This window comes from Punica granatum, chromosome 3 (genome assembly GCF_007655135.1).
Source record: "Punica granatum isolate Tunisia-2019 chromosome 3, ASM765513v2, whole genome shotgun sequence".
In the NCBI taxonomy this organism is placed as follows: domain Eukaryota; kingdom Viridiplantae; phylum Streptophyta; class Magnoliopsida; order Myrtales; family Lythraceae; genus Punica; species Punica granatum.
The window spans coordinates 1,800,545-1,826,036 of record NC_045129.1 but is presented as its reverse complement, the minus strand read 5'-3'; the positions used below and the strand labels follow the sequence as shown (position 1 = coordinate 1,826,036).

The window sequence follows — 25,492 nt, the reverse complement described above, 5'->3', positions numbered from 1 at the left end:
TGTGATGCTTGGCTAGAATGGCAACTGTCAATTAATGTCCCCTCAACTCAACCAAATGAAGGCAATTCCACTATAACTCCCGTGATGGTATTAAGTTGGTCCGCTATAACTTTTTCTAATAATGCAAGATCTATCATTTTCTCGCAAGACTTATGAGGAAAAATAACCGATGACTCCTATGCTGTCTCTACTTTTCATCAGCGTAAGTGCGTGGATGTTGTCACATTAATATATACTAGCGATGACCCTGTGAGTTGGAATTTTTTTTTTAAAAAAAATTGATTCATCATAATGGTCTATATAATGACAATATAGTGCATAACTAAAACCAATAATAAAATTATTTATTTGTAAAAATTATGAACTCTTAATAGTAAATAATCTAATTCTTTTATAAAGATGTTATCATGTTATCATCTATGATATCATTTTTCTTTTTATTTCAAGGATTGTGTTTTGAATGTGTTAAATTGGTAATTTTTGAATAGTTTTGCTCATAAAAATAGAGGTACGAATAAAATTTGAAAATAATATTAAGTAAAGGAAGACATGATGGACTTTAAGAAAATAAAAATGTTTACGTTTTATAAATTTATGAAACTAAATTAACAACAAAATTAATTTTCAGTATTGGCTCTTTCCATATAGATAAAGGGAGAAAATGTATTACCTGTAATTCAAAAAGTATATGTTTAATCAGTATAATTTCTTAAGAAAGATGTCACATATACGAAGAAAATCTGTGTCTATGAATAAATATTTATATAGAAAAGTATATGATGCATGTAAACTCTTCATAAAAATGTAAAATGGATAGAGATAATAAAGTAAAATGCGTGATGTCAAATCTTAATAGTGAGCGAGAAAAAATGAGAAAAAATGATACACTATATGGCATAAAATATGACATTATATTTTTTTTTAAGGAATAATTCGCAAACATAATGATTGGTCATTCGACCTGGTGGATCAAATAGGTTACACCACTACTTTGTCGGGCCAAGAATAAAAATATTGGACAAAATAAGAAAAATAAAAAAAAAGGAGAGGGAAAAGGTTTTGCACTCACAAACTAAAAATTTGAAAAAGATTATTACATATATCGTAATTTGTATGTCTAGTATGAAATTTCTTCTAATATTTCTAAATAAAAGTTGGGGTAAAACTATTTTTTGGAAACAATCCGACTATAATATAATAAAAGAAAAGGGGAAATAGAAAAAAAATTACAAAATTTCCAAAAAAAAAAAAAAAATGGGGGGTTGGGGGGGGGGGGGGGGGGGGGGGGGGGGGGGGGGGGGGGGGGGGGGGGGACCACGAGTGGGGAAAATCCACCCACTCCCCCTACCATGCCGACGGACCTCAAATCATATCATGTATATATATAATATGATATAATATAATAATACTACGATGCTCTTGAGAAAGGCTACAGATCCATATTATGTCAGTGTTTCTTGGAACAGAGATTTGATGAGGATGAAGTTGAGTTTAGTGCGTTTATCATGTGTTGTGTGGACTACGATGGTGACGATGATATTATTATTATTATTAGATTGTGAGCTGAGCGGGAGGGCATTAGGTTGCACGGAAGATGAGAGAGTTGGGTTGCTTAACCTCAACGCCGCCGTCCCCTTCCCGAATCCCTCGTGGCAGGCCGATCACGAAGATTGCTGCCGATGGAAGGAAATTAAGTGCAGCAATGTTGCCAATACTATGCGGGTGACAGAGCTCTACCTCAATTACACAATTTATCAGATGGCGTCTCTTCATGATGCATCCTGGTCTCTTAATGCATCCTTGTTCCTTCCTTTAGACAAATTACAAGTCCTCGACCTAAGCTGGAATGCCCTTGCAGGTCCTCTCTTTCTCTCTCTCTGATGATTAAGTTGACAGTACAATAATTATTCAATTTCGTTCATTTATCATCAACTCCACATGCATGCTTTGGTGATTAATTGTTATTATCAAATTGACATTATCTACATCTCCTTGTATACTGTATACTGCTTGCGCAATATCAAAGCTAACATGTACATGTACACATACATATATCTTACATATATGGGAGGATTACAGAAATGACCCTATAAATTTGTCATTTTATGAAATCGAATCTTATAAATTTCGTTGACTTTTTCAGTCCCAAAAAATTTGCTCCGTTAAACACTTATGGTTCAAATTGTGACTGGCCGTTAATCGGAGCTGATATGGACGTAAGTGACCTTAAATCATTTTCACTTGTACTTGTAATGCTTATGTAAAAATGAAAAAAAAATCATATAATAGTTTTTTAAAACAAAAAGTAAAAAAAAAAAAGAGAAAAAGAAAAAGAAGACCCAACACTTTCTCACGCGGGCTAAGTGGTTGCTCACAATGAGGGCCTCGCCGTTGGCAATCACCCAGCAATAATAGGTTTTTAAAAAAAAAAAAATAGAAACAAGGAGAGCGGTGAGTAAGGGGCGGTGGGGCCCGCCGGTGATCACCACCCCTCATCTAAGATCGGCAGCCACCACTGAGACCGCCAGTGACCTCGAATGAGAGGGTGGTTGGCGACCTCAAATGAGGGGGTGGTGGCTACCGATGAGGCCACAGCTCCTTCTCCTCGTCGTGGCTCTCCAATTTTAAGACTCCATTTTTTTTTTGGTTCGATTTGGGGGCTGATAGTGGCCACGCCAACAACCACCATACCCCTTGTTGAAGTCGCGACCACCAGAGCATCCTCCGCTGACCTCAATGAGGGGGTGGTGGTCCCCTGGGTTGCCTCCAGCTCCCAAATTGAATTAAAAACAATAATAACAACCACCGAGCCCCGCTGCATGGGTTTTTTGTGGATTTTTTATTTTTTATTTCAATCATTTTAATTTTCTATATAGTTCATGTAATTATTTTGACGACACTTGCATAATATTCGACGTTGTCTACATCTACGTTGATATTGATTAACAGGTAGTTACAATTTGAACAGTAAGTGTCTAATGGAGCAAACGTTTTAGAATTGAAAAAATTAAATTGAAATTTATAAAATTCAATTTCAAAAAAGGTAAATTTATAAGACCATTTTTATAATTCTCCCAGATATATATATCCATTATTACACTCTAACCCCAACGAGATACAAGTTATGACACTATGAGTAGTGTTTCAGCCATATTGAGTTTGCTTTTGATCCATCTATATATGACTGCAAATAGAAGCCTTATAACTAATTGCAAACTAGGTCAACAGAACATGAGAGTAATAATTTAATGGGAAAGGAGGAACGATTTTCACCGCCGTGAAGGGGGAAAAATTATTTAAAAAAAGAAGAAGAAGAAATAACTTCGAAACAATTAAAATGATTTTGCTTAAAATTTCAGCTATATTCATCCTCCTAACCCCTATAATGTATGCAGTATTCGTCGTTTCTCATGTGGAGGCTTATGAACTTTTTGTCTTGCCTATATATAATATATATAGATATTCATGCAGGTTTTACAAACACCTTGAGGTTGAAGAACCTACAATCACTAGATTTAAGTTACAATCACCTCAAGCAAGTCCCCAACTTGGATGGGCTACCTTCTCTCAAGGAGATCTCTTTAGGTGGTAATTCACTAGAGAATTTGAATCAACTTAAAGGTATGTAACTTGCTAGTCAGTAGAAAAAAAATGTAGACTATTTATTTTTAATTTTACAAAGTAAAAATTTATGTTCACGCATGCATATGTATGATAGGGTTGAAGCTGGAGGCACTTGATGTTTCGGAAAATGATCGATTGAGCATCCAGGATGAGCTCTCGATCATTTGGAATATGACATCTCTTAAATACCTGTCAATGGAATGGAATAATCTGAATGACTCAATATTTGAAGGCAAGTATTCTGAAAATACCATGGTATCTTGATGCGTCCTTGTTCCTTCCTTTTGAGGAACTATAAGTACTCAACCAACACTGGACGGGAATGGCCTTGCCTGTTCCTGGCTTGCGCTCTTTGATCTCTAGTGATTAAGTTTATATATACACAATTATTCAATTTCGTTCACTTATCATTAACTCCACATACAGGCATTCTTTTTGGTGATTGCTATCATTAAATTGACATGATCTACAACATCTTTGTACACATCTTGCACAAAAATCAAATCAAATAGGTGCATATATATATATATATATATATATATATATATAGGGAGGGAGAGAGAGAGAGAGAGAAGACCTGATTACTTACAAGCTAGTTTAATAAAATAGGACAAAAATAATTGAATGGGGAAAGGAGGAAAGATTATATTGCCGTGAAAGTATTTTTCATTTTTTTTTTAATTTTTTCAAAGAATGACTTTGATATAATCAAGAGATTTTGATAACTCCACACGACCTTTCAAAATTAATATTATGTAGTATTAGCCGATTTCTTATGGAGTGGCCTGTGAACATTTTGTTTTGCCTATATAACGTGTAATATATATTGATATACATGCAGTTTTTACGAACACCTTGAAATTGAAGAACCTACAATCACTATATTTAAGTGGCAATGACCTGAAGCAAGTTCCGGACTTGGATGGGCTACCTTCTCTCAAGGAAATATATTTAAGCGTTAATAGCCTAGAGAATTTGAGTCATCTTAAAGGTACGTACCTTGCTAGTCAGTTAAGAAAATATAGACTATTTATTTTTAATTTTACAAAGTAAAAATTTGTGTTCATGCATGCATATGTATGACAGGGTTGAAGCTGGAGGTACTTGATCTTTCGCTGAATCAACTAAATGACTCGACATTTGAAGGCAAGTATTCTGAAAATACCATGGTCTCTAGATGCGTCCTTGTTCCTTCCTTTTGAGGAACTATAAGTACTCAACCAACACTGGACGGGAATGGCCTTGCCTGTTCCTGGCTATAGCTCTTTGATCTCTAGTGATTAAGTTTATATATACACAATTATTCAATTTCGTTCACTTATCATTAACTCCACATACATGCTTTCTTTTTGGTGATTGCTATCATCAAATTGACATGATCTACATCTTTGTTCACGTCTTGCACACTAACAAAAATAAATCAAATATGAGCATACATACATATATATATGAGTACCTAAATAGAAGACCTAAGTAATTACAAGCTAGTTTAATACTTACAAGTTTAATAAAAGTGGACAAAAGTAATTGAATGAGGAACGGAGGAATGATTATACTGCCGTGAAAGTATTTATCTTCCCAACCCTTCAAAATTAATATTATTTAGTATTAGCCTTTCTCATGGAGTGACTCGTGAACTTTTTGTTTGCCTATATATGTACATATACATATATATGTGCTAGTAGGTTTTACGAACACCTTGAGGTTGAAAAGCCTACGATCACTAGATTTAAGCGACAATCACCTGAAGCAAGTCCCAGACTTGGATGGGCTACCTTCTCTCTCGGATTTATACTTAAGTGATAATTCACTGGAGCACTTGAATCATCTTGAAGGTATGTACCTTGTTAGTTAGTACAAAAAAATGTAGACAATTTATTTTATATTTTACAAAGTAAAAACTTTTTGTTCATGCATGCATATGTATGACAGGGTTGAAGGTGGAGGTACTTGATCTTTCAAGGAATGATTTGAGCAGCGAGGATGTGCTCTCGATCACTTGGAATATGACATCTCTTAAACACCTGTCAATCGGATCGAATAATCTGAATGACTCAATATTTGAAGGCAAGCATTCTGAAAATACTTTGTTTTAATTAACTTGGGCAGCACTAAAGGTCGTTGTGGCATAATATGCAGGACTACCAATAATTAATTAGCATTTTCTAACTTGTGGCAGGTAAAACAAGCTTGTGTGAATTGACGGGCCTTGAGGAGTTGGATATTAGTGGAAATGATTTCGTGGGCAGCATCCCACCTTGCCTTTCCAACATGACCTCCCTCTATACACTCGGCCTTTCTGATAACCATTTCGGAGGTGCCATTCCACCTTCCCTCTTCTCTAGCCACAGGTCTCTTGAATATATATCTCTTTCCGGGAACGCTTTTGAAGGCTCGTTTTCACTCGCTTCATTGGCTAACAACTCTAAGCTCAAAGTGTTCGAACTTAGAGGTAACAGTCATAGACTGACACTGGAAACAGGGGATGCTCCACGGGCTTTGTCACATCAGTTAAGCCACTTCCTCCTATCAAACTGCATTTTCGACGAACCACATGGCTTTGTCCCCAGTTTTCTAATGCAGCAGCATGACCTGGTAGCACTTGAACTCAGACACGCCAACATAGGCGGACAGTTCCCGAGTTGGTTACTGGAGAATAACACAAAGCTACGAGTCTTCAATCTTATGGACAACTCTTTCTCTGGTAACTTAAACAACTTGAATTCCAGTCTCTTCAATTATGAAATGCTGAAGATCGATGTGTCCTCCAATTCTATCGAAGGAGAGCTCCCTTCTTACTTCGGTTCCATCTTTCCAAGACTAGAGTTTTTAAACATGTCCAGGAATTCCATCAAAGGCAGAATTCCTTCCTCACTTTGCCCCACGTTGACCCAAAGGTTGTGGTCTGTAGACTTGTCGAGTAACAAATTCGTAGGAGAGCTACCGGAGCAACTAATGCATTGTCAATCACTACAGGAATTGATTTTGTCAAACAATAGTTTGAGCGGCCATGTACTACCAAGAGCAGCAAACTTGTCAATGTTGTTTCATCTATCTTTGGCCAACAATCGGTTCTCTGGGGAGTTTTCATCGTGGATGCTCAATAGCACTTTCTTACGTATGTTAGACTTGAGCAACAACAAATTTTCAGGACCTATACCCAATTGGATTGGAGGCTTTCAAGGACTATCTGTCCTTATACTGGCAGGTAATTCCTTTAGGGGCACCTTGCCGTTGAGCTTTTGCAAGCTGGAACTTGAGTACTTGGACCTCTCCCGTAATGATCTCGGTCCCAGCATGCCTTCCTGTATCAATGCCTCAAGAATAACACACTTGCATTTAGAAAGAATCAACCTTAGAGGACCATTACCAGAATTTCTTCATGATGCTTCATCAATGGTGACATTAGATCTTCGCAACAATGCATTGTCAGGTGTCATTCCATCTTGGCTTGGTTCTCTCTCAGAATTGAGGGCTCTCTTGTTGGCAGGAAATAGTTTTGAAGGTCTAATACCAGATGAATTGTGCCAACTTCGCAATGTAAGCATGATGGATCTCTCTCACAATTATTTCTCTGGAAGGATTCCTTCATGTTTCGATAAATTGGCATTTGGGAATTATTCACAAGCTCCTGATGGAACATTTGAAATACCCGATTCTATTGTTTGGGGGGAGGGTCAATATTATGGTGAGAAAACACCTATATTTAATGACATTTATAGGGTGAATATTCGGAACCGTCCTGAAGAAGTGCAGTTCACGTCAAAGTATAGACATGAATCATATACAGGTGTGGTGTTGGAACACATGTCCGGGCTGGACCTCTCTTGCAATAATCTGTCCGGCTCCATTCCCCTCCAGGTCGGCTATTTGGGTGAGATCCATTCCCTGAATCTCTCGTACAATAATCTGACTGGATCAATTCCAGCTACATTCTCTAATTTAGACCAAATAGAGTGCCTAGACCTCTCTCACAATAGTTTAAGTGGCGAGATACCGCTTCAATTGATGGAGCTCAATAGTCTATCGACATTCAGCGTCTCTTACAACAATTTGTCGGGCAGGACACCTGAGCAGAAAAAGCAATTTGGGACTTTCACGAGAGAGAGTTACATAGGTAATCCCTTCCTATGCGGGCCACCATTGGGGAGTTGCAACAGTTCGGAGGGATCAGTATTAACACCACCACCTTCGCCAGAGCATCAAGAGGACTCCTTCAAAATTGCCTTCGCCTGGAGCTTTGCCGGATCATATGCCGTGGCATTTCTTGGAACTGTCTTATTCCTCTACCTCAGCTCTTACTATAGGACTCTCTTCTTTAATTTCATCTATAGGCACGTCCCCTACTTTCATTGATTGGCTTATCTATGTACTGAATGAGAGAGATTCCCAAAGTGTATGGCCTCTCAAATGTCGATGTTTCTTTTTATGTAAACCGGTTACAACTGATTTTTAATGGTTCGGTTATATTATGATTATGGTTGGTCATTGAATTCGAACTGAATGTTCGCTTCAAGTTTGATTTTCCGAATTGATAAGCGTGACCCATCAATTCTTATTCATTTCCTGAGTTCCAGAATAACATAAGTACATATGCGCGCTCACGCACACAATATATATAATTAAAGTGTTTCATTGTATTAATTAATTGCTCATACTTTCAGCTTAAGTAAATTTTCTTTTCCTGATGTTTGGAAGTTCAACGGACACTGATTAATTCATATTGAGCTGAGCTAGTCCACTAAGGATAAATGGGGAACATATTTTAAAACATAATTCTTTTTTTCCTTCTGGCTTGCAAGTTTAACTCGACCGTTGCAAGCACAAATGTTTCCTATGATTCAAAGGATTTTCAATTTGGTGAGTGCTAAATCATTGTCTATTTTAGGTTTAAAATTTGGGAGTGGTTTCCCGATTTCTCTTTTCAAGTTCAAGTTAGTATGAGTCTTATATGTGAGGAAAAAGAGTACGAATTGTCAATTAACTTTAGAAGCATGTAAAAGGTATGTGTTTATAGAGGGTTTAGAGATAAATTATGTTACCACCATGAAGAGATACCCGATATATTTCCATATCCCATACCTCGATGTATTATGGAGTATATCTCGGAATTGCGGAGATTTCCTATAATACTATAAGCCTTTTGGACGGGCCTCGCTGATGGGCCTTGCTTGAGATGTCTGGGCCTGCCTCACATATGGATCGATTGGGCCTTAGTTGGGCTGGCGCTCGTCGCTGGGCCTTACTGGGTCGGGGCCCAAAATCATGTCCCCAACACTGTCCCCCTACTAAGGCACGTGCCTTGTGCGTGGGTGAGGAAGTATTCAACACGGGTTGGCCAGCGATTCGCGAGAGGTGTTGAGGTGAATTGGAACAAAGCCATCTGGTTTGCAGGTATAATTTGTTGTTCCTGTAAGTGATCTGGTGCGGAGGGAAGTAAAAGTGTTAGGACCCTTGAGGTGTAATGACCGATGTATATTTGAGTAATGAATAGAACAACACTTATGTAAAAAAAAGAAAAAAAAACCGGAGAGAGGGAGAGAGAGAGAACTGCCAATAAGAGGCTTAAGAAATTTCTGCATGCCGCTGTCGAACTCCTTCCCTAGGAAAAAGGCTCTTCTTCTAAAGACCTGCATTTATCGTTTTTCCCCTACATCGAACTGCCTGCCCTGAATTTCCTGTCCTGATTGCAACAATAAGGAGAGCAGGGATCATCTATTCTTCACATGTACTGTTACCAGTGGGATTTGGATTAGTATACTCAGCAGGTTAGGCATCAGCAAACAGAATGTGGACTGGACAACAGAGACTGCATGGTTACTTATTCTGAAGGTTCGGAAGCTAGAGACCATTATTTTAAATCTGATTTGGTCTCATTATGCCCTGAATTTCCTGTCCTGATTTGTCGCTTTTATACCAACAGGCAGAATCGGAAAATGTAATGTGAAGTAATGCTAGGTGAAACTTACTATTTTTATGGCCCTTTGTCTTCAACTGAGAACATCAGGATACCTGTGAGTCCTGTCGGAGTGCCAGTTCCCTTCCGAAACGCCGCTGTTCTTTTGCCTGGGATAACATTAGATGAAATTTTACCACCAACCAGTCATCAATGTGCTGTTTTCCATATAAATCATTTCTCTACAATGGTGAGCGCTGACTATTATCTATTGAAGTTCCATTCCATTCTCGATTTCTGCCTCTATTATATAAATTAAGCAGCTCCTCGACTGCAAGCCGCAAGACAGCACATGAGTTTCCTTTATTGGAGTTCCGTCCCCTTACCGGATGCTGAATTCCAGGAGAAATTTTATGGAACAAATCAGGGAGAGGCGAATTTGAATGGCTCAGGCTCTTCACCGAAGTTCTCATAATGCGAAACAAGCTCAGGGACATCCGCATCTTGATATTAGGATATGTGAAAGCAGATTAGGTTGGCATAAAGAGGTCAGATAATGATACCTGGGTATCCCTTTGTAATTAAATGTATATCATTCTCTTACGTTTTTTTTTTGGTACAGTGAGATGCATCTTGGTGAAGAACTTTCGGTTTGGATCGATTATCATCGGAGACAAGTATAGCGTGCAGGAGGGTATGAGTATGAATTAACTGATTTTAAAGCATGTAAATTCTGTTTTGGCTTTTGTGCACTGAGGATCTTAGCAACTGCTTCCTGTACTGTGATTATATATTATGATCCTGCAAGAGTGCTCTACGATCTCGGATGTGTGTATGCTGAGTTGTCGTGCGTGCATATGAGGATCTGACATCCCCGTTCTCCCTCTACTTTGCATATTTTCTTGGTGCACTCTCTCCCTCCTCTGCAGCCTTTCCGTCCTCTTAAACTTTCTGTTTCATAATAAAATCGAGGAAAGTCTCGGCGCATAAAGATGTGCTTATGTTAGTAGCAGCATGCATAATAACAATCTGACTTATATCCAGGGATACAGTTTTTGCCACCTATTTGATTAGCTTCAGATAGATGTCATAGCTAACTCTATCATCATCTAAGAAAATGAACAATTCAAATAAACTTTGCTGTTGTAGATATATAACAATATATATGTGTTCTTTCAAAAGTGAGTAATCTGACTCTTGCAGACAAAAAAAGAAAAAAGAAAAAAGAGAAAGTAATCTGACTCTTGGGTTATTTCCAGATCCGTTCAGTAATATTTTGTCAACGTTATTTATTGCTTTAGGAATAATTCTCATTTGTATTCAACAGATTCGTGTTAGTTTATCGCCACTCTCATTTGCTGCAGGTATTCTCAATCATGATAACTGGCTTCTTATTCATACATTCGTCTCCATTCTTCTTCCATGTCAATGGAATGATTTTGTGTTTCACGGAGAAGAAGATCCAGCTATTTCTCTGATCTTGCAGATAAATGCTTTCAATCAATACAAAGTTTGAAAAATCCTGCTGCTCATCTTCACATCTTAAGCTTCGTTTTGACAATTAGATTTTGATTTTAAAAACGAGTGGTATGAATAGAGCTCACCCTTTGATTTTGTATGAATTATTTTATTTTGTTGTGAAAAAAATGAGTGATATAAATAGGACCCATCCTTTGACTTTGTATAAATTATTTTGTTTTGTTGTGGATAGAATTAAATTGAAATATGATTTTAAAATCCTATTATAAAATCAAACAAGTTATGAATTTTCGTAATCTATTTAATTCTATAAGTCCTCTGTACATAAAATTTTTACAGGCTTTACTTGATGGGTTCGTTTGATTTTTCCGGAGGTGAGAGACAGGAAGCAAATAGCTTGACTATCTTTTTATACAAGCAAGCAGTTGGTGGACCATGCTTCTGGTTCTCCTCAGATGACGTCTATGATTCTGCTTTTGTCCATGCTTCCTTAATTCATATAGTACGGACCCTTTGTCGAGGAACAGCTTTAGAGGGTCTCTGCTCAAACTCGAAGGAGTCGATAAATATCGTCCTGTAATTTGCTTAAACTAATTTTGACTCTCACGTGAGAGAAAAATGGCTGTCGACTTGTAATTTGGGTTGTTATTTGCGGAATTCGAATATTGTCAATCATGCACCCTTTAGCTGGCTGGCATCTCGAGACAACTCGACTCTGGAATGCCAATTAACCTCCCAATTGAAAGTGGTGAAGTAGAACCTCTTGCCTGATCGATTATTAGTTTAGTTTTATAAACAGTGAAATAGTGACTTCGATATTCATTGATGTACATGCACGCATGGGTCCGTGAAGGTGGAAAAGTAAGCTAATGAATTAATGTTGAAAGATCGGTAGAATCTCATGTAGATTCATTGGAACCCATTACAAAGTTAACATTTTCGAGTACGTGTCCGGGCCTCTGCCACAGGATGACCACTTTCATCATCCGTGAGCGAGAGATTACCTCCCTAGTGTCACATTTATTCTCTCATCTTAATAGACCAATACGTGCTACTATTTCTAAGAAGAGTATGGACCTTCAAACTTCAGGCTGTTAAGCTGCGATACATACCACACCGCAGTTAACTGAGCTCGATCTGTAGTCGCTTGGTAGGTATTTAAGCGAAATGTCAATTAGAAAGAAAAAAATATTGCGAGGCCGGTAATAAACATTCAATTCTCCGTGCTTGATGGAAGAAGCTATTTATTGTAACAACTTTCTTCATGTTGCTGATATGAAGACTTAATTCATAATGGTTTATCTCTTTCGCAACCAACATCGATCTTTTAGATATTGAACATATTCTACACGTGAATATGACGACCGTACGCACATGTAGTCGACTGTCTGGGGAGTCTGTCTTTCGAAATACGACACCAATGAATTGGAGTACGACATGCTCAGAAAAAGACAAAATAAGATTGGAGGTTCAGCCACTTTTCTGAAGAATTTCCCCTTATATATTATGTGCCCTCCATCAGGGCGAGCTTGTGAATGTTGGCACTGTACATATTACAAGTTGCTTGACAAGGTTGCATTAATTATTCATATTTGTTACCGATTATTTTTTACCACATCATTGTGAGGTATGATCATTTAAGTTTATCTGTTTATTTGGAGAGATTGATCAGGATGAAGTTGAGTTTAGTGCGTTTATGGGTAAGGACAGTGATGGTGGTGATGTTACTGTTCTTAGATTGTGAACTGAGTGGGCTTGGTCCAACGAGCCCCACCTAAAGCATGAGGCTGTAATCCAACTAATCAATTACGATCCATACATGGTTCAAATCGTTACCACTTATTCCTGGGAGGAGTCTGGACCTTTCAAGCTATAGGTTGCTACGGTGTGATGCATACCACACCACAGTTAACTGAGCTCGATCTATAGTTTCGCTTGGCAGGTAATATTTAAGCCAAATGTCAAAAAGAAAGAAAAAAAATTATTGCGAGGCCAGAAATAAACATTCAATTCTCCGTGCTTCATGGAAGAAGCTATTTAGAGCAACGCGTATCTCTGTGGGCTGACATGAAAGAGAAGCAAGACTCAATTCAGAACGGTTTATCTCTTCTGAGACCAGTATCGATCTTTAGTTTGAACGTATTTTCCACGCGAATATGACGCTTGGATTGAACGTCAAAGTCTGTTCAATTAATGTTCCCCCAGCAGAGAGACTACAGAACCATGTCCAACACACCAACTCCCGTCAACCATATTAAGTTTGGGTTTAGTTATAACTTTTATATGCTGTGCTTTCTGTTAGGGTGAGAGCGTGGATGTTGGCACTGTATATATCATTACACGCTGCTTGACAAGGCTGCATAATATATTCATATGTGTGTGTTATCGGGAGAGATTGATCAAGGATGAAGTTGAGTTTATAGTGCGTGTATGTTATGTGTGAGGACTATGATGGTGATGATGTTACTGTTATTAGACTGTGAGCTGAGTGTGAGGACCATGTGTGATTGATTCACGACCCAACTTGGTTAGTTTCTTATAGTAATGGAGAGTTGGAGACTTCAATTTCTAGGCATCGCTCTGTGCGAACTTGTTAGGTGGACTAGTCCAAGCAACACGACCTTGAGTAACGCGTTTGTCATGCCAGAAATAACAAAGAAGTTATGTGAGACTAGAGTAATGCATTCCCTAGATGCTGTCATAGAGAGCTTTCCACCCCACATGTACCAAAGTATTGGATTAGACGTTATGAACTCTCATCGTCCACGCTATTAGAAGGGAGAAGAATGGTTTTAGTGTAACTTTTTCGGTATAGACTCTGGTATTCATATGTGTTATAGAACATTGCTTGAGCGGAACAAGCGCCGAACTGCTTAAACCAATCCAATTTTAATTAATTACCCTTCTTAAATCAAAGATATGTTCATAAATTTACAAGAATAAATCCTTAATCCTTCTTTCTTTTTCCATTTCCTTCTCCTCTCTCTTCCTTTCACGGTTCCAAATCCGAATTGCTTCTCACTCACGCCCACCTCCCCATTTCTTCTTCTTTTATTTTTATTTTTATTTTATTTATTTCGTTAATTAAGATTAATTAAAAAATCATTTAATGGTAAAAAATCTATGAGCATATTAGAAAATTATGAAAGAAATACTTTTTTTTTTCTAAAAGTTTTAATAGATAAAGAAATTTTAAATGCAAAATATCCCTTTTGTATTCTTATATGTTTGATTTTTCTTGTCTTTGATTGAACTTATTCCTCATGCAAATATGATGTCTGGCTGTCAATTAATGGATCTGCTATAATTCTTTCCAGTAATGCATGATCTATCATTTTCGAAGGACTTGTGGAAAAACTAACTGATGAATCCTATATTATCTCTACTTTGTGGGTCGATGATAGAGCTGAGACGAACAAGCTGCAAAATTTTTTGCTTGACCTATAAGATTAGGTCAATCTCAAATTAAAAAAAAAATCAAGTAGCTAACAAGAAGTTGTGATACTTAATTTTTTATAAACTCTTATTTTTCTATTCTATTTTTTCGCGTGGGATTATACAAGCCCAGGGGAGACAAACTTGAATGATCACTGCTGAGGCTCTTCTCCCCCCACGGAAAAGCTCTAATCATGCGAACCATATACCCAAGAACATCCGCATCTTGATAATATATAGGGTAGAAATCAATAGAAAATTAAATGACAAAGCAGATTAAGCTGGGCCTCGTGCGTGCAATACAATAGGCCACTTTTTCTATTAAATTGATTCTGAATTTGGTAATCCCCAATCCCGACCAATACCATGCTGCAAGTGCTGCCTCTGGCTCACCACAGATAGATTTTGGTTTGATGATTCGAAATTGCGAATCTTTCTGGTCTCAAGTACCAAATCCCATGTTCAACATCTGAAGACTACGTTTAAAATTGGTGCAATTCACAGGTTGCAATGTTATTACCTCATCACCGCACCGGGAGCATTATGGGTTAATTCATGCGATCCAGTTGTGATTTTACGACCCAACTTGGTTAGTTGCTTTTAGTGATGGCGAATTCTTTCTTGGCATAGCTTTGTCCGACCACCTTCATCCTTAGTCTGGAGCGTACCTGCGACTTGGACTAGTCCAAGCAGCAGAACACTGAGTACCGCATTTGTCATGCTGGAAATAACACGGAATTTACGAAAGACGAGAAACCCATTCCTTCAGACATGCCGTCCAATGGAAGCCTTCTTGGATCATATGGTGGTTGTTATTTTTCTGGCTAAGGATACTAAGTAATTAAGTGCTCTGTATCATACCTTACAAGCTCTCATGTATCTATATGTTTGATTTCTCATTAATTCGACATGCAAATATGATGCTTGGCTATAACATCAACTGTGTATTAATGTCCACTCAACCAAATGAAGACAATTCCACTATGACTCCTATTAGGGACAAGAAAATCAAAACTTCTATAAATACCACTCCGCTTCAATTCGTTTACCTTTTTTCTGTACGTTCTCTTATTTAAGCATCGGAGAGGGAAATTGGAATTTTCTCCTGTTCATTTTTCTTTTGCAGGTCACTCGAGACTCGTGATTTGCACGTGATCAAAGGCTGAAAACCGAGATCCTTATATTGGTGTCGTCTGTGGAAAACGATACGAAAAGTCATCACATCGACTGTTTTCCAGTACTCGAGGCTCGCAAGTAGAAGGGATGTCTCTGGTAAGGTTATAACCGTGCCTATCAGACTTCCACATAACTTTACATGCAACAAGTTGTGAATTTCACATATCAAAACACACGCGTCGATCTCTTTGATATTCTTGCTTTTCATCTTTTCCTTTTATTTTTATTTTTATTTTTGAATATTGCCAACTTTTTCTGTGAATTTCCTTTAATACGACTCTCAACAACTTCCACACACCCCGTATGCACAACTCCACCATCTTAATTCTCTAGCTAGGCTCCTAATTCGCTTAAAGTAATTTTGAGTCTCCGGTAGTTTCAGTTGTATCTTTTTGTAGGAAGGCCCTGTCCATTTTGGTTTTACGTGAGAAATGGGGCTGTCGACTTGTAATTTGGGTTATTACTGTAGAATTTGAAGATTATCAATCATGCATCCTTTTAGCTAGCTGGCATCTTGAGAAGACTTGACTCCGGAATGCCAATTAAACAATTGTCAAAAAGAAAGAAACAATTATTACCAGGCCTGTAATTGGTCAATTGGCCGTGCTCTCGACGGAAGAAGTTAGTAAAGCAACACATTTCCCCGTGGGCTGACATGAAAGAGGAGCAAGACTTTAATTCTGAACAACAGTTTATTTCTTCTGCGACCAATATCGATATTTAGATCGAACGTATTGTCCACGCGAATAAGACGCTTGGCTTGAACGTCAAACTGTGATGAATTCAATAATGTCCACCACACCAACTCCCGTCAACCATATTAAGGACCCCACATATTCTAAAATCTAGAATATGATTGTAAATTTACAAAAACAACCAACCCCATTCGCTACCCTTTTTTTTTTTCGCCTTCTCTCCCTCTGCCATGCTTTCTCCTCTCTCTTTCCTCGCGGTTACAAATCCGAATTGTTGCTCTCTCCCACGCCCAGCTCCCCATTTCTCCCCTTTTTTTTAATTCTTATCAATTTCATTAATTAAGATTAATTAATAAATATCATTTTAAATTGCTGAAAATTCTATGTACGTATTATAAAATTATGAAAGAAATACTTAAAAAGAATTTAAACAAATAAAGAAAAATTGTGATAATAGACCGTGTGTAATACGGATACGCTTTTTTATATTTCTATATGTTTGATTTTTCATATTCTTGAATTCAACTTATTTCACACACGAATGTGATGCTTGACTAGAACATCAACGGTCAATTAATGTCCCCTCAACTAAACCAAATGAAACAATTCCACTATAACTCCCACAAACGGTATTAAGTTGGTCCTCTATAACCTTTTCCAATAATGCAAGATCTATCATTTTCTCGAAAGACTTACGAGGAAAAACAACTGATGACTCCTATGTTGTCTCTATTTTTCGTCAACGTAAGTGCGTGGATGTTGTCACATTAATATATACTAGCGATGACCCTGCGCGTTGGAATTTTTTTTTTATTCATCATAATCGTCCGTATAATGATCAATATTGCATAACTGAAACTAATAGTAAAATTATTTATTTTTAAAAATTATGAACTCTTAATAGTAAATAATCTAATTCTTTTATAAAGATGTTATCATCTATGATATCATTTTTCTTTTTATTTCATGGATTGTGTTTTGAATGTGTTAAATTGGTAATTTTTGAATAGTTTTGCTCATAAAAATAGAGGTACGAATAAAATTTGAAAATAATATTAAGTAAAAGAAGACATGATGGACTTTAAGAAAATAAAAATGTTTACGTTTGATAAATTTATGAAACTAAATTAACAACAAAATTAATTTTCATTATTGGCTCTTTCCATATAGATAAAGGGAGAAAATGTATTACCTGTAATTCAAAAAGTATATGTTTAATCAGTATAATTTCTTAAGAAAGATGTCATATATACGAAGAAAGTCTGTGTCTATGAATAAATATTTATATAGAAAAGTATATGATGCATGTATAACTCTTCATAAAAATGTAAAATGGATAGAGATAATAAAGTAAAATGCGTGATGTCAAATCTTAATAGTGAGCGAGAAAAAATGAGAAAAACTGATACACTATATGGCATAAAATATGACATTATATTTTTTTTAAGGAATAATTCGCAAACATAATGATTGGTCATCTGACTTGGTGGATCAAATAGGTTACACCACTACTTTGTCGGGCCAAGATTAAAAATATTGGACAAAAGAAGAAAAATAAACAAAAGGAGAGGGAAAAGATTTTGCACTCATGAACTAAAAATTTGAAAAAGAATATTACATATATCGTAATTTGTATGTTTAGTACCTCTAGTATGAAATTTCATCTAATATTTGTAAATAAAAGTTGGGGTAAAACTATTTTTTGAAAACAATCCGACTATAATATAATAAAAGAAAAGGGGAAATAGAAAAAAAATACAAAATTTCCAAAAAAAAATTGGGGGGACCACGAGTGGGGAAAATCCACCCACTCCCCCTACCATGCCGACGGACCTCGAATCATATCATGTATATATATAATATGCTATAATATAATAATACTACGATGCTCTTGAGAAAGGCTACATATCCTTATTATATCAGTGTTTCTTGGAACAGAGATTTGATCAGGATGAAGTTGAGTTTAGTGCGTTTATCATGTGTTGTGCGGACTACGATGGTGACGATGATATTATTATTATTATTAGATTGTGAGCTGAGCGGGAGGGCATTAGGTTGCACGGAAGATGAGAGAGTTGGGTTGCTTAACCTCAAAGCCGCATTCAACTTCCCGAATCCCTCGTGGCATGCCGATCACCAAGATTGCTGCCGATGGAAGGATATTAAGTGCAACAATGTTGCCAATACTATGCGGGTGACCGAGCTCCACCTCAATCACACAATTCATCAGATGCGGTGGTCTGTTGATGCATCCTTGTTCCTTCCTTTAGACGAATTACAAGTTCTCGACCTGAGCTGGAATGGCCTTGCAGGTCCTCTCTTTCTCTCTCTCTGATGATTAAGTTAATATAATAGTTAAAACAAAAAGTAAAAAAAAAAAAAACAAAGAAAAAGAAGACCCAACACTTTCTAGGTCGGGCTGGGTGGCTGCTACAGCGAGGGACTCGTCCTTGGCAACCACCCAACAATAATGGCTTTTCAAAAAAAAAAATAGAAACAAGGAGGAGAACGATGAGTAAGGGGCGGTGGGGCCTTACTGGCGATCATCACCCCTCATTTGAGATCAGCGGCCACCACTAAATCCGTTGGTGACCTCGAATGAGAGGGTGATTAGCGACGTCGAATGAGGGGATGGTGGCTGCCAGTGAGGCCCCAGCTCCTCCTCATCGTGACTTTCCAATTTTAAGGCTTCATTTCTCTTTTTTGTTCGATTTGGGGGCTGGTAGTGGCCACCCCAACAACCACCATACCCTTCATTGAAGTCGCGACGACCAGAGCATCCTCCGCCAACCTCAATGAGGGGGAGGTGGTCCCTTGGGTTGCCTCCAGCTCCCAAATTAAATAAAAAAGATAATAAGAATCACCCAGCCCGCTGCATGGATTATTTTTTTTGTAAATTTTTTATTTTTCAATTATTTTAATTTTTTATATATTTCATGTAATTATTTTGATGACACTTGTATAATATTCGACGTTATCTACATCTATGTCGGTACTGGCTAATGTGTAGTTACAATTTGAACCATAAGTGTGTAATGGAGCAAACATTCTAGGACTGGAAAAACTATATTGAAACTTATAAGATTCCATTAAAAAAAAAGCAAACTTGATCATTTTTGTAATTCTCATATATATATATATATATCCATTATTACACTCTATCCCCAACAAAATATAAGTTACGAAACTACAAGTATTGTTTCAACAATATTGAGTTTGCTTTTGATCCACCTATATATGACTGTAAATAGAAGCCTTATAATAGTTGAATGGGAAAGGAGGAACGATTTTCACCGCCGTGAAGGGGGAAAGATTATTTTAAAAAAGAAGAAGAAGAAGAAGAAGAAAAAACTTTGAAACAATTAAAATAATTTTGCTAAAAATTTCAGCTATATTCATCCTCCTAACCCCTATAGTATATGCAGTATTCGCCGTTTCTCATGTGAAGGGTTGTGAACTTTTCGTCTCGCCTATATATAACATATATAGATATACAAGCAGGTTTTACGAACACCTTGAGATTGAAGAACCTACGATCCCTAGATTTAAGTGGCAATGACCCGACGCAAGTCCCGGACTTGGATGGGCTACCTTCTCTCAAGGAAATATATTTAAGTAATAATGGACTGGAGAATTTGAGTCATCTTAAAGGTACGTACCTTACTAGTCAGTAGAAAAAATATAGACTATTTATTTTTAATTTTACAAAGTAAAAATTCCTGTTCACGCATGTATATTTATGGCAGGGTTGAAGCTGGAGACACTCGATGTTTCTGGGAAATTATCAATTGAGCAGCCAGGATCAGCTCTCAATCATTTGGAATATGACCTCTCTTGAACATCTGTTAATCGGATGGAATTATCTGAATGACTCAATATATGAAGGCAAGTATTCTGAAAATACCATGGTCTTTTGATGCGTCCTTGTTCCTTCCTTTCGAGGAACTATAAGTACTCAACAACCACTGGACGGGAATGGCCTTGCCTGTTCCTCGCTTGCGCTCATTGATCTCTAGTGATTATTCAATTTCGTTCATTTATCGTTAACTCCACATACTGGCTTTCTTTTTGGCGATTGCTATCATCAAATTGACATGATCTACATCTTTGTTCATATCTTGCATACTAACAAAAATAAATCAAATATGAGCATACATATATATATATATATATATATATGAGTACCTTAATAGAAGACCTAACTAATTACAAGCTAGTTTAATACTTACACGTTTAATAAAATAGGACAAAACTAATTGAATGAGGAACGGAGGAATTATTATACTGCCGTGAAAGTATCTAAACTCCCCCCCCCCCCCCCCCCCCCCCCCCCCCCCCCCCCCCCCCCCCCCCCCCCCACACAACCAAAAGAACGACTATGATATAATCAAGAGATTTTGATAAATCCTCCCAACCCTTCAAAATTAATATTATCTAGTATTAGCCTTTTCTCATGGAGTGACTCGTGGAACTTTTTGTTTGCCTACATATGTACATATACATATATATGTGCTTGTAGGTTTTACGAACACCTTGAGGTTGAAAAGCCTACGATCACTAGATTTAAGAGACAATCACCTGAAGAAAGTCCCGGACTTGGATGGGCTACCTTCTCTCACGGAATTATATTTAAATGAAAATTCACTGGAGCACTTGAATAATCTTAAAGGTATGTACCTTGCTAGTTAGTAGGAAAAAAAATGTAGATTATTTATTTTTAATTTTATAAAGTAAAAACTTTTTGTTCATGCATGCATATGTATGACAGGGTTGAAGCTAGAGGTACTTGATCTTTCGCGGAATGATCCTCTATTGAGCAGCGAGGATGTGCTCTCGATCATTTGGAATATGACATCTCTTAAACACCTATCAATCGGGTGGAATAATCTGAATGACTCAATTTTTGAAGGCAAGCATTCTGAAAACATTCTGTTTTAATTAATTTGGGCAGCATTAAAGGTCGTTGCGGCAGGTAAAACAATAATTAATTAGCATTTTCTAACTTGTGGCAGGTAAAACAAGCTTGTGTGAATTGACGGGCCTTGAGGAGTTGGATATTAGTGGAAATGATTTCGTGGGCAGCATCCCACCTTGCCTTTCCAACATGACCTCCCTCTATACACTCGGCCTTTCTGATAACCATTTCGGAGGTGCCATTCCACCTTCCCTCTTCTCCAGCCACAGGTCTCTTGAATATATATCTCTTTCCGGGAACGCTTTTGAAGGCTCGTTTTCACTTGCTTCATTGGCTAATAACTCTGAGCTCAAAGTGTTCGATCTTAGAGACAACAGCCATAGACTGACACTGGAGACGGGGGATGCTCCACATGCTTCGTCACATCAGTTAATCCATTTCGGCCTATCAAACTGCATTTTTGACAAACCGCATGGCTTTGTTCCCAGTTTTCTAATGCAGCAGCAGGACCTGGTAGTACTGGAACCAGCTACACCAATTTAGGAGGGCAGTTCCCCAGTTGGTTACTAGAGAATAACACAAAGCTACAAGTCTTCAATCTTATGGACAACTCTTTCTCTGGTAACTTAAACAACTTGAATTCCAGCCTTTTCAATGATGGAATACAGGAGATCGATGTGTCCTCCAATTCTATTGAAGGAGAGCTCCCTCCTTACTTTGGTTCCATCTTTCCAAGACTAGAGTATTTAAACATGTCCAGGAATTCCATCAAAGGTAGAATTCCTTCCTCACTTTGCCCCACGTCGACCCAACGGTTGCAGTCTCTAGACTTGTCGAGTAACAAATTCGTAGGAGAGCTACCAGAGCAACTACTGCATTGTCAATCACTATTGCACTTGCTTTTGTCAAACAATAGTTTGAGCGGCCATGTACTACCAAGAGCAGCAAACTTGTCAGGCTTGTTTCATCTATCTTTGGCCAACAATCGGTTTTCTGGGGAGATTTCATTGGGGTTGCTTAATAGCTCTTACTTATATATGTTAGACTTGAGCAGCAATGAATTTTCGGGACCCATACCAAATTGGATTGGAGGCTTTCAAGAACTATCTGTCCTTATACTGGCAGATAATTCCTTCAGGGGCACCTTGCCGTTGAGCTTTTGCAAGCTGGAACTTGAGTACTTGGACCTCTCTGGTAATGATCTCGGTCCCAGCATGCCTTCCTGTGTCAATGCCTCAAGAATAACACACTTGCATTTACAAAAAAACAACCTTAGGGGACCATTACCAGAATTTCTTCATGATGCTTCATCCGTGGTGACATTAGATCTTCGCAACAATGCATTGTCAGGTGTCCTTCCATCTTGGCTTGGTTCTCTCTCAGAATTGAGGGCTCTCTTGTTGGCAGGAAATAGTTTTGAAGGTCTAATACCAGAGGAGTTGTGCCAACTTCGCAATATAAGCATGATGGATCTCTCTCACAATAATTTTTCTGGAAGGATTCCTTCATGTTTCGATAAATTGGCATTTGGGAATTATTCACAAGCTCCTCATGGAACATTTCAAATACCCAATTCTGCTCCGATGGTGGGGCTCCCTAACCTTTATGGTGAGAAAACACCTATATATGTTGGGATTAATATGGATATTATTGCGGACAGTCCTGAAGAAGTGGAGTTCACGTCAAAGAATAGACATGAAACATATAAAGGTGTGGTGTTGGAACACATGTCCGGGCTGGACCTCTCTTGCAATAATCTGTCCGGGTCCATTCCCCTCCAGCTTGGCTACTTGGGTGATATCCATTCTCTGAACCTCTCGCACAATCATCTGACTGGATCAATACCGGTTACATTCTCTAATTTAGACCAATTAGAGTGTCTGGACCTCTCCCACAATAGTTTAAGTGGCGACATACCACAGCAATTGATAGAACTCTATAGTCTATCGATATTCAGCGTTGCTTACAACAATTTGTCAGGAAGGACACCGGAGCAAAAAAAGCAATTTGCGACTTTCACGAGGGAGAGTTACGAAGGTAACCCCTACCTGTGCGGACCGCCGTTGGGAACTTGCAACAGTACGGAGGGATCAACATTAGCACCACCACCACCTGCAGAGCATCAAGAGGACTCCTTCAAAATAGCCTTTGCCTGGAGCTTTGCCGGATCATATGCTGTGGCATTTCTCGGAACTGTCTTATTTCTCTACCTCAGCTCTTACTATAGGACTCTCTTCTTTAATTTCATCTATAGGCACGTCCCCTACTTTCACTTTCTATGAGCAATTTTATGTTTCTGATGTTTCTTTTTATGTAAACCGGTTATAACTGATTTTTAATGGTTCGGTTATATTATGATTATGGTTGGCCATTGCATTCGAACTGAATTAAGTTAAACAGCTCTAATTAAGTTAACTATCATAAGCCCAATAACGTACTAGGCCGTGCCCCTACAATTTGATCTGGGCCTGCCCAACAAGCCCACCTAAATTGCATTATTTATCTTGTGAATGCACCCTCTCAATTATGATGCTCATCTAGATCACAAAATTTTAATAAATAAAGAAATTAACATTTTGCTCCAAGTACCATTGATCTCGAGACCGATATCCATGAGTACGAGCGCATATAGTTACCGGGAAATTAAATTTCCAATTTTGTTGGACAAAATGTTTTTGACGTGACAAGGCAACCTTAAGCGATTCCGGCACCCAAAAAAAAAAAATGGTAAATTGCGTGGACCTGCGATATGAGTATCTTAAGGGCAACCGACGATGTATTTTTTTGGGAGACAAATTTAGTGGAGAGAGTCTTAATTGAGGCCACCTGTTGGCTTTTTGTTAATTTAGACGTTTGCCTAACGACTAACTGTCATCAAAATCCCACCTATTAAAACCCAGTTTATTACGATAATCGAAAGAAAATTTAGAATTTCACATTTTTAATTAATTTCTTCTAGCAGTTTTGCAAGGAAAGGATCATTGATGTAAGAAAGAATCATGGTGAAAAGTATGTGATTCAAACGAATCATATCGGTGCGATCACGACGCTTGTATATATATTGAGACTAATCCTTGTCCCGGTAGCTTTCAATTATATGTACAATGCTGAGTTGTGGTTCATGTGCAGGCATTTGATTGGTTTTCTTGTATTTGTGGGATTGACTATGGCGAATTTGGTGGAAGTTCCTCAAGTGGCCGATCTGCTCGGATTGTTCACGAGGCTTGTTGAATATTTCTATCATACATCATTTCCTTCTCATGCCTCTCGTGTGTGTGTGTGTGTTTTTTTTTTTTTTAATTTATGTATTTTGAGCTCACGTTTATTTTAAATGACATATCGGTTTATATCGGAACAAATTGTTGATAAAATGAAAATCAAATTTAAATGATTTTTCCATCATATGTATGCAGTAGACGTGATTGTCTAATATTTTTAGCATAATTTGGGTAGGTATCACTTACCTTTCCATCAATCTCTTATTTAAATGTTTTGTGTGGGAGTTGAGGACGGGAGTTGGGGGGCTGTATGAAATTAATTTCGTTACATTCTCTAATTTAGACCAAATAGAATGCCTGGACCTCTCGCACAATAGTTTAAGTGGCGAGATACCGCTTCAATTGATAGAGCTCTATAGTCTATCGATATTCAGCGTCTCTTACAACAATTTGTCGGGCAGGAAACCTGAGCAGAAAAAGCAATTTGCGACTTTCACGAGAGAGAGTTACGTAGGTAACCCCTACCTATGCGGACCGCCGATGGGAACTTGCAACAGTACGGAAGGATCACCATTAGCACCGCCACCTGCAGAGCATCAAGAGGACTCCTTCAAAATTGCCTTCGCCTGGGGCTTTGCAGGATCATATGCCGTGGCATTCCTCGAAACCGTCTTATTCCTCTGTCTCAGCTCTCACTATGGGACTCTCTTCTTTAATTTCCTCTATTGGCACGTCCCATACTTTCGTTGACAGGCTTATCTATGGACTAAATAAGAAAGATTCCTGGTATGGCCTATATATATATATATATATATATATATATATGTCTTTTCTATGTGTAATTTTGTGTTTCTGATGTTTCTTCCTGTAAGACGTAAATTTAATTAGCCTTAATAAGTCACAAAATTGAACGATAATTCAAATAGCTATTCGGACAAATAGAATACTATCAAATTAACTTAATTTCATTAGTATAGGAACTTGGAAATTCAAACCGAAACAAAGGCGAAACCGAAAGATACGAGAGAGAGCCGAGTCCTGTGTTAGACACAAA

At 37.8% G+C, this 25,492-nt stretch overlaps 3 protein-coding genes and 1 long non-coding RNA gene across 10 annotated transcripts; all 4 read left to right on the top strand.

The window, feature by feature from the left end:
- Positions 1-1,404: 1,404 nt before the first annotated feature.
- Positions 1,405-8,128, top strand: LOC116200686 (receptor-like protein 9b). 5 transcript variants are annotated; one of them, XM_031531537.1, is made up of 9 exons: positions 1,405-1,858; positions 3,460-3,621; positions 3,719-3,856; positions 4,466-4,615; positions 4,711-4,770; positions 5,310-5,459; positions 5,557-5,691; positions 5,804-7,498; positions 7,689-7,874. In XM_031531537.1, the coding sequence occupies exons 1-9, from the start codon at positions 1,414-1,416 to the stop codon at positions 7,739-7,741; spliced, it is 2,988 nt and encodes a 995-aa protein (XP_031387397.1). In that variant the 5' UTR covers positions 1,405-1,413; the 3' UTR covers positions 7,742-7,874. The 5 variants fall into 5 exon arrangements, with proteins under 5 accessions (XP_031387397.1, XP_031387398.1, XP_031387396.1 ...); XM_031531536.1 differs by having other exon boundaries at positions 1,406-1,858; positions 3,472-3,621; positions 5,804-8,128; XM_031531535.1 differs by having other exon boundaries at positions 1,406-1,858; positions 5,804-8,128.
- Positions 8,129-9,069: 941 nt separating this feature from the next.
- LOC116200688 lies at positions 9,070-10,342 on the top strand. Of its 2 annotated transcripts, XR_004155721.1 has the most exons (4): positions 9,070-9,456; positions 9,548-9,770; positions 9,924-10,068; positions 10,143-10,342. It is a non-coding gene; the product is annotated as an uncharacterized LOC116200688 (long non-coding RNA). The 2 variants fall into 2 exon arrangements; XR_004155720.1 differs by lacking the exons at positions 9,070-9,456; positions 9,548-9,770 and having other exon boundaries at positions 9,781-10,068.
- Positions 10,343-18,169: 7,827 nt separating this feature from the next.
- LOC116200687 (receptor-like protein 14) lies at positions 18,170-23,596 on the top strand. 2 transcript variants are annotated; one of them, XM_031531540.1, is made up of 6 exons: positions 18,170-18,617; positions 19,807-19,956; positions 20,052-20,190; positions 20,825-20,974; positions 21,074-21,214; positions 21,318-23,596. In XM_031531540.1, exons 3-6 carry the CDS (start codon positions 20,073-20,075, stop codon positions 21,761-21,763), a joined length of 855 nt encoding a protein of 284 aa, XP_031387400.1. In that variant the 5' UTR covers positions 18,170-18,617; positions 19,807-19,956; positions 20,052-20,072; the 3' UTR covers positions 21,764-23,596. The 2 variants fall into 2 exon arrangements, with proteins under 2 accessions (XP_031387400.1, XP_031387401.1); XM_031531541.1 differs by having other exon boundaries at positions 19,795-19,956.
- Positions 21,823-23,502, top strand: LOC116199402 (receptor-like protein 1). Its single transcript, XM_031529740.1, has one exon. The coding sequence runs from the start codon at positions 21,823-21,825 to the stop codon at positions 23,500-23,502; it is 1,680 nt and encodes a 559-aa protein (XP_031385600.1).
- Positions 23,597-25,492: the final 1,896 nt, after the last annotated feature.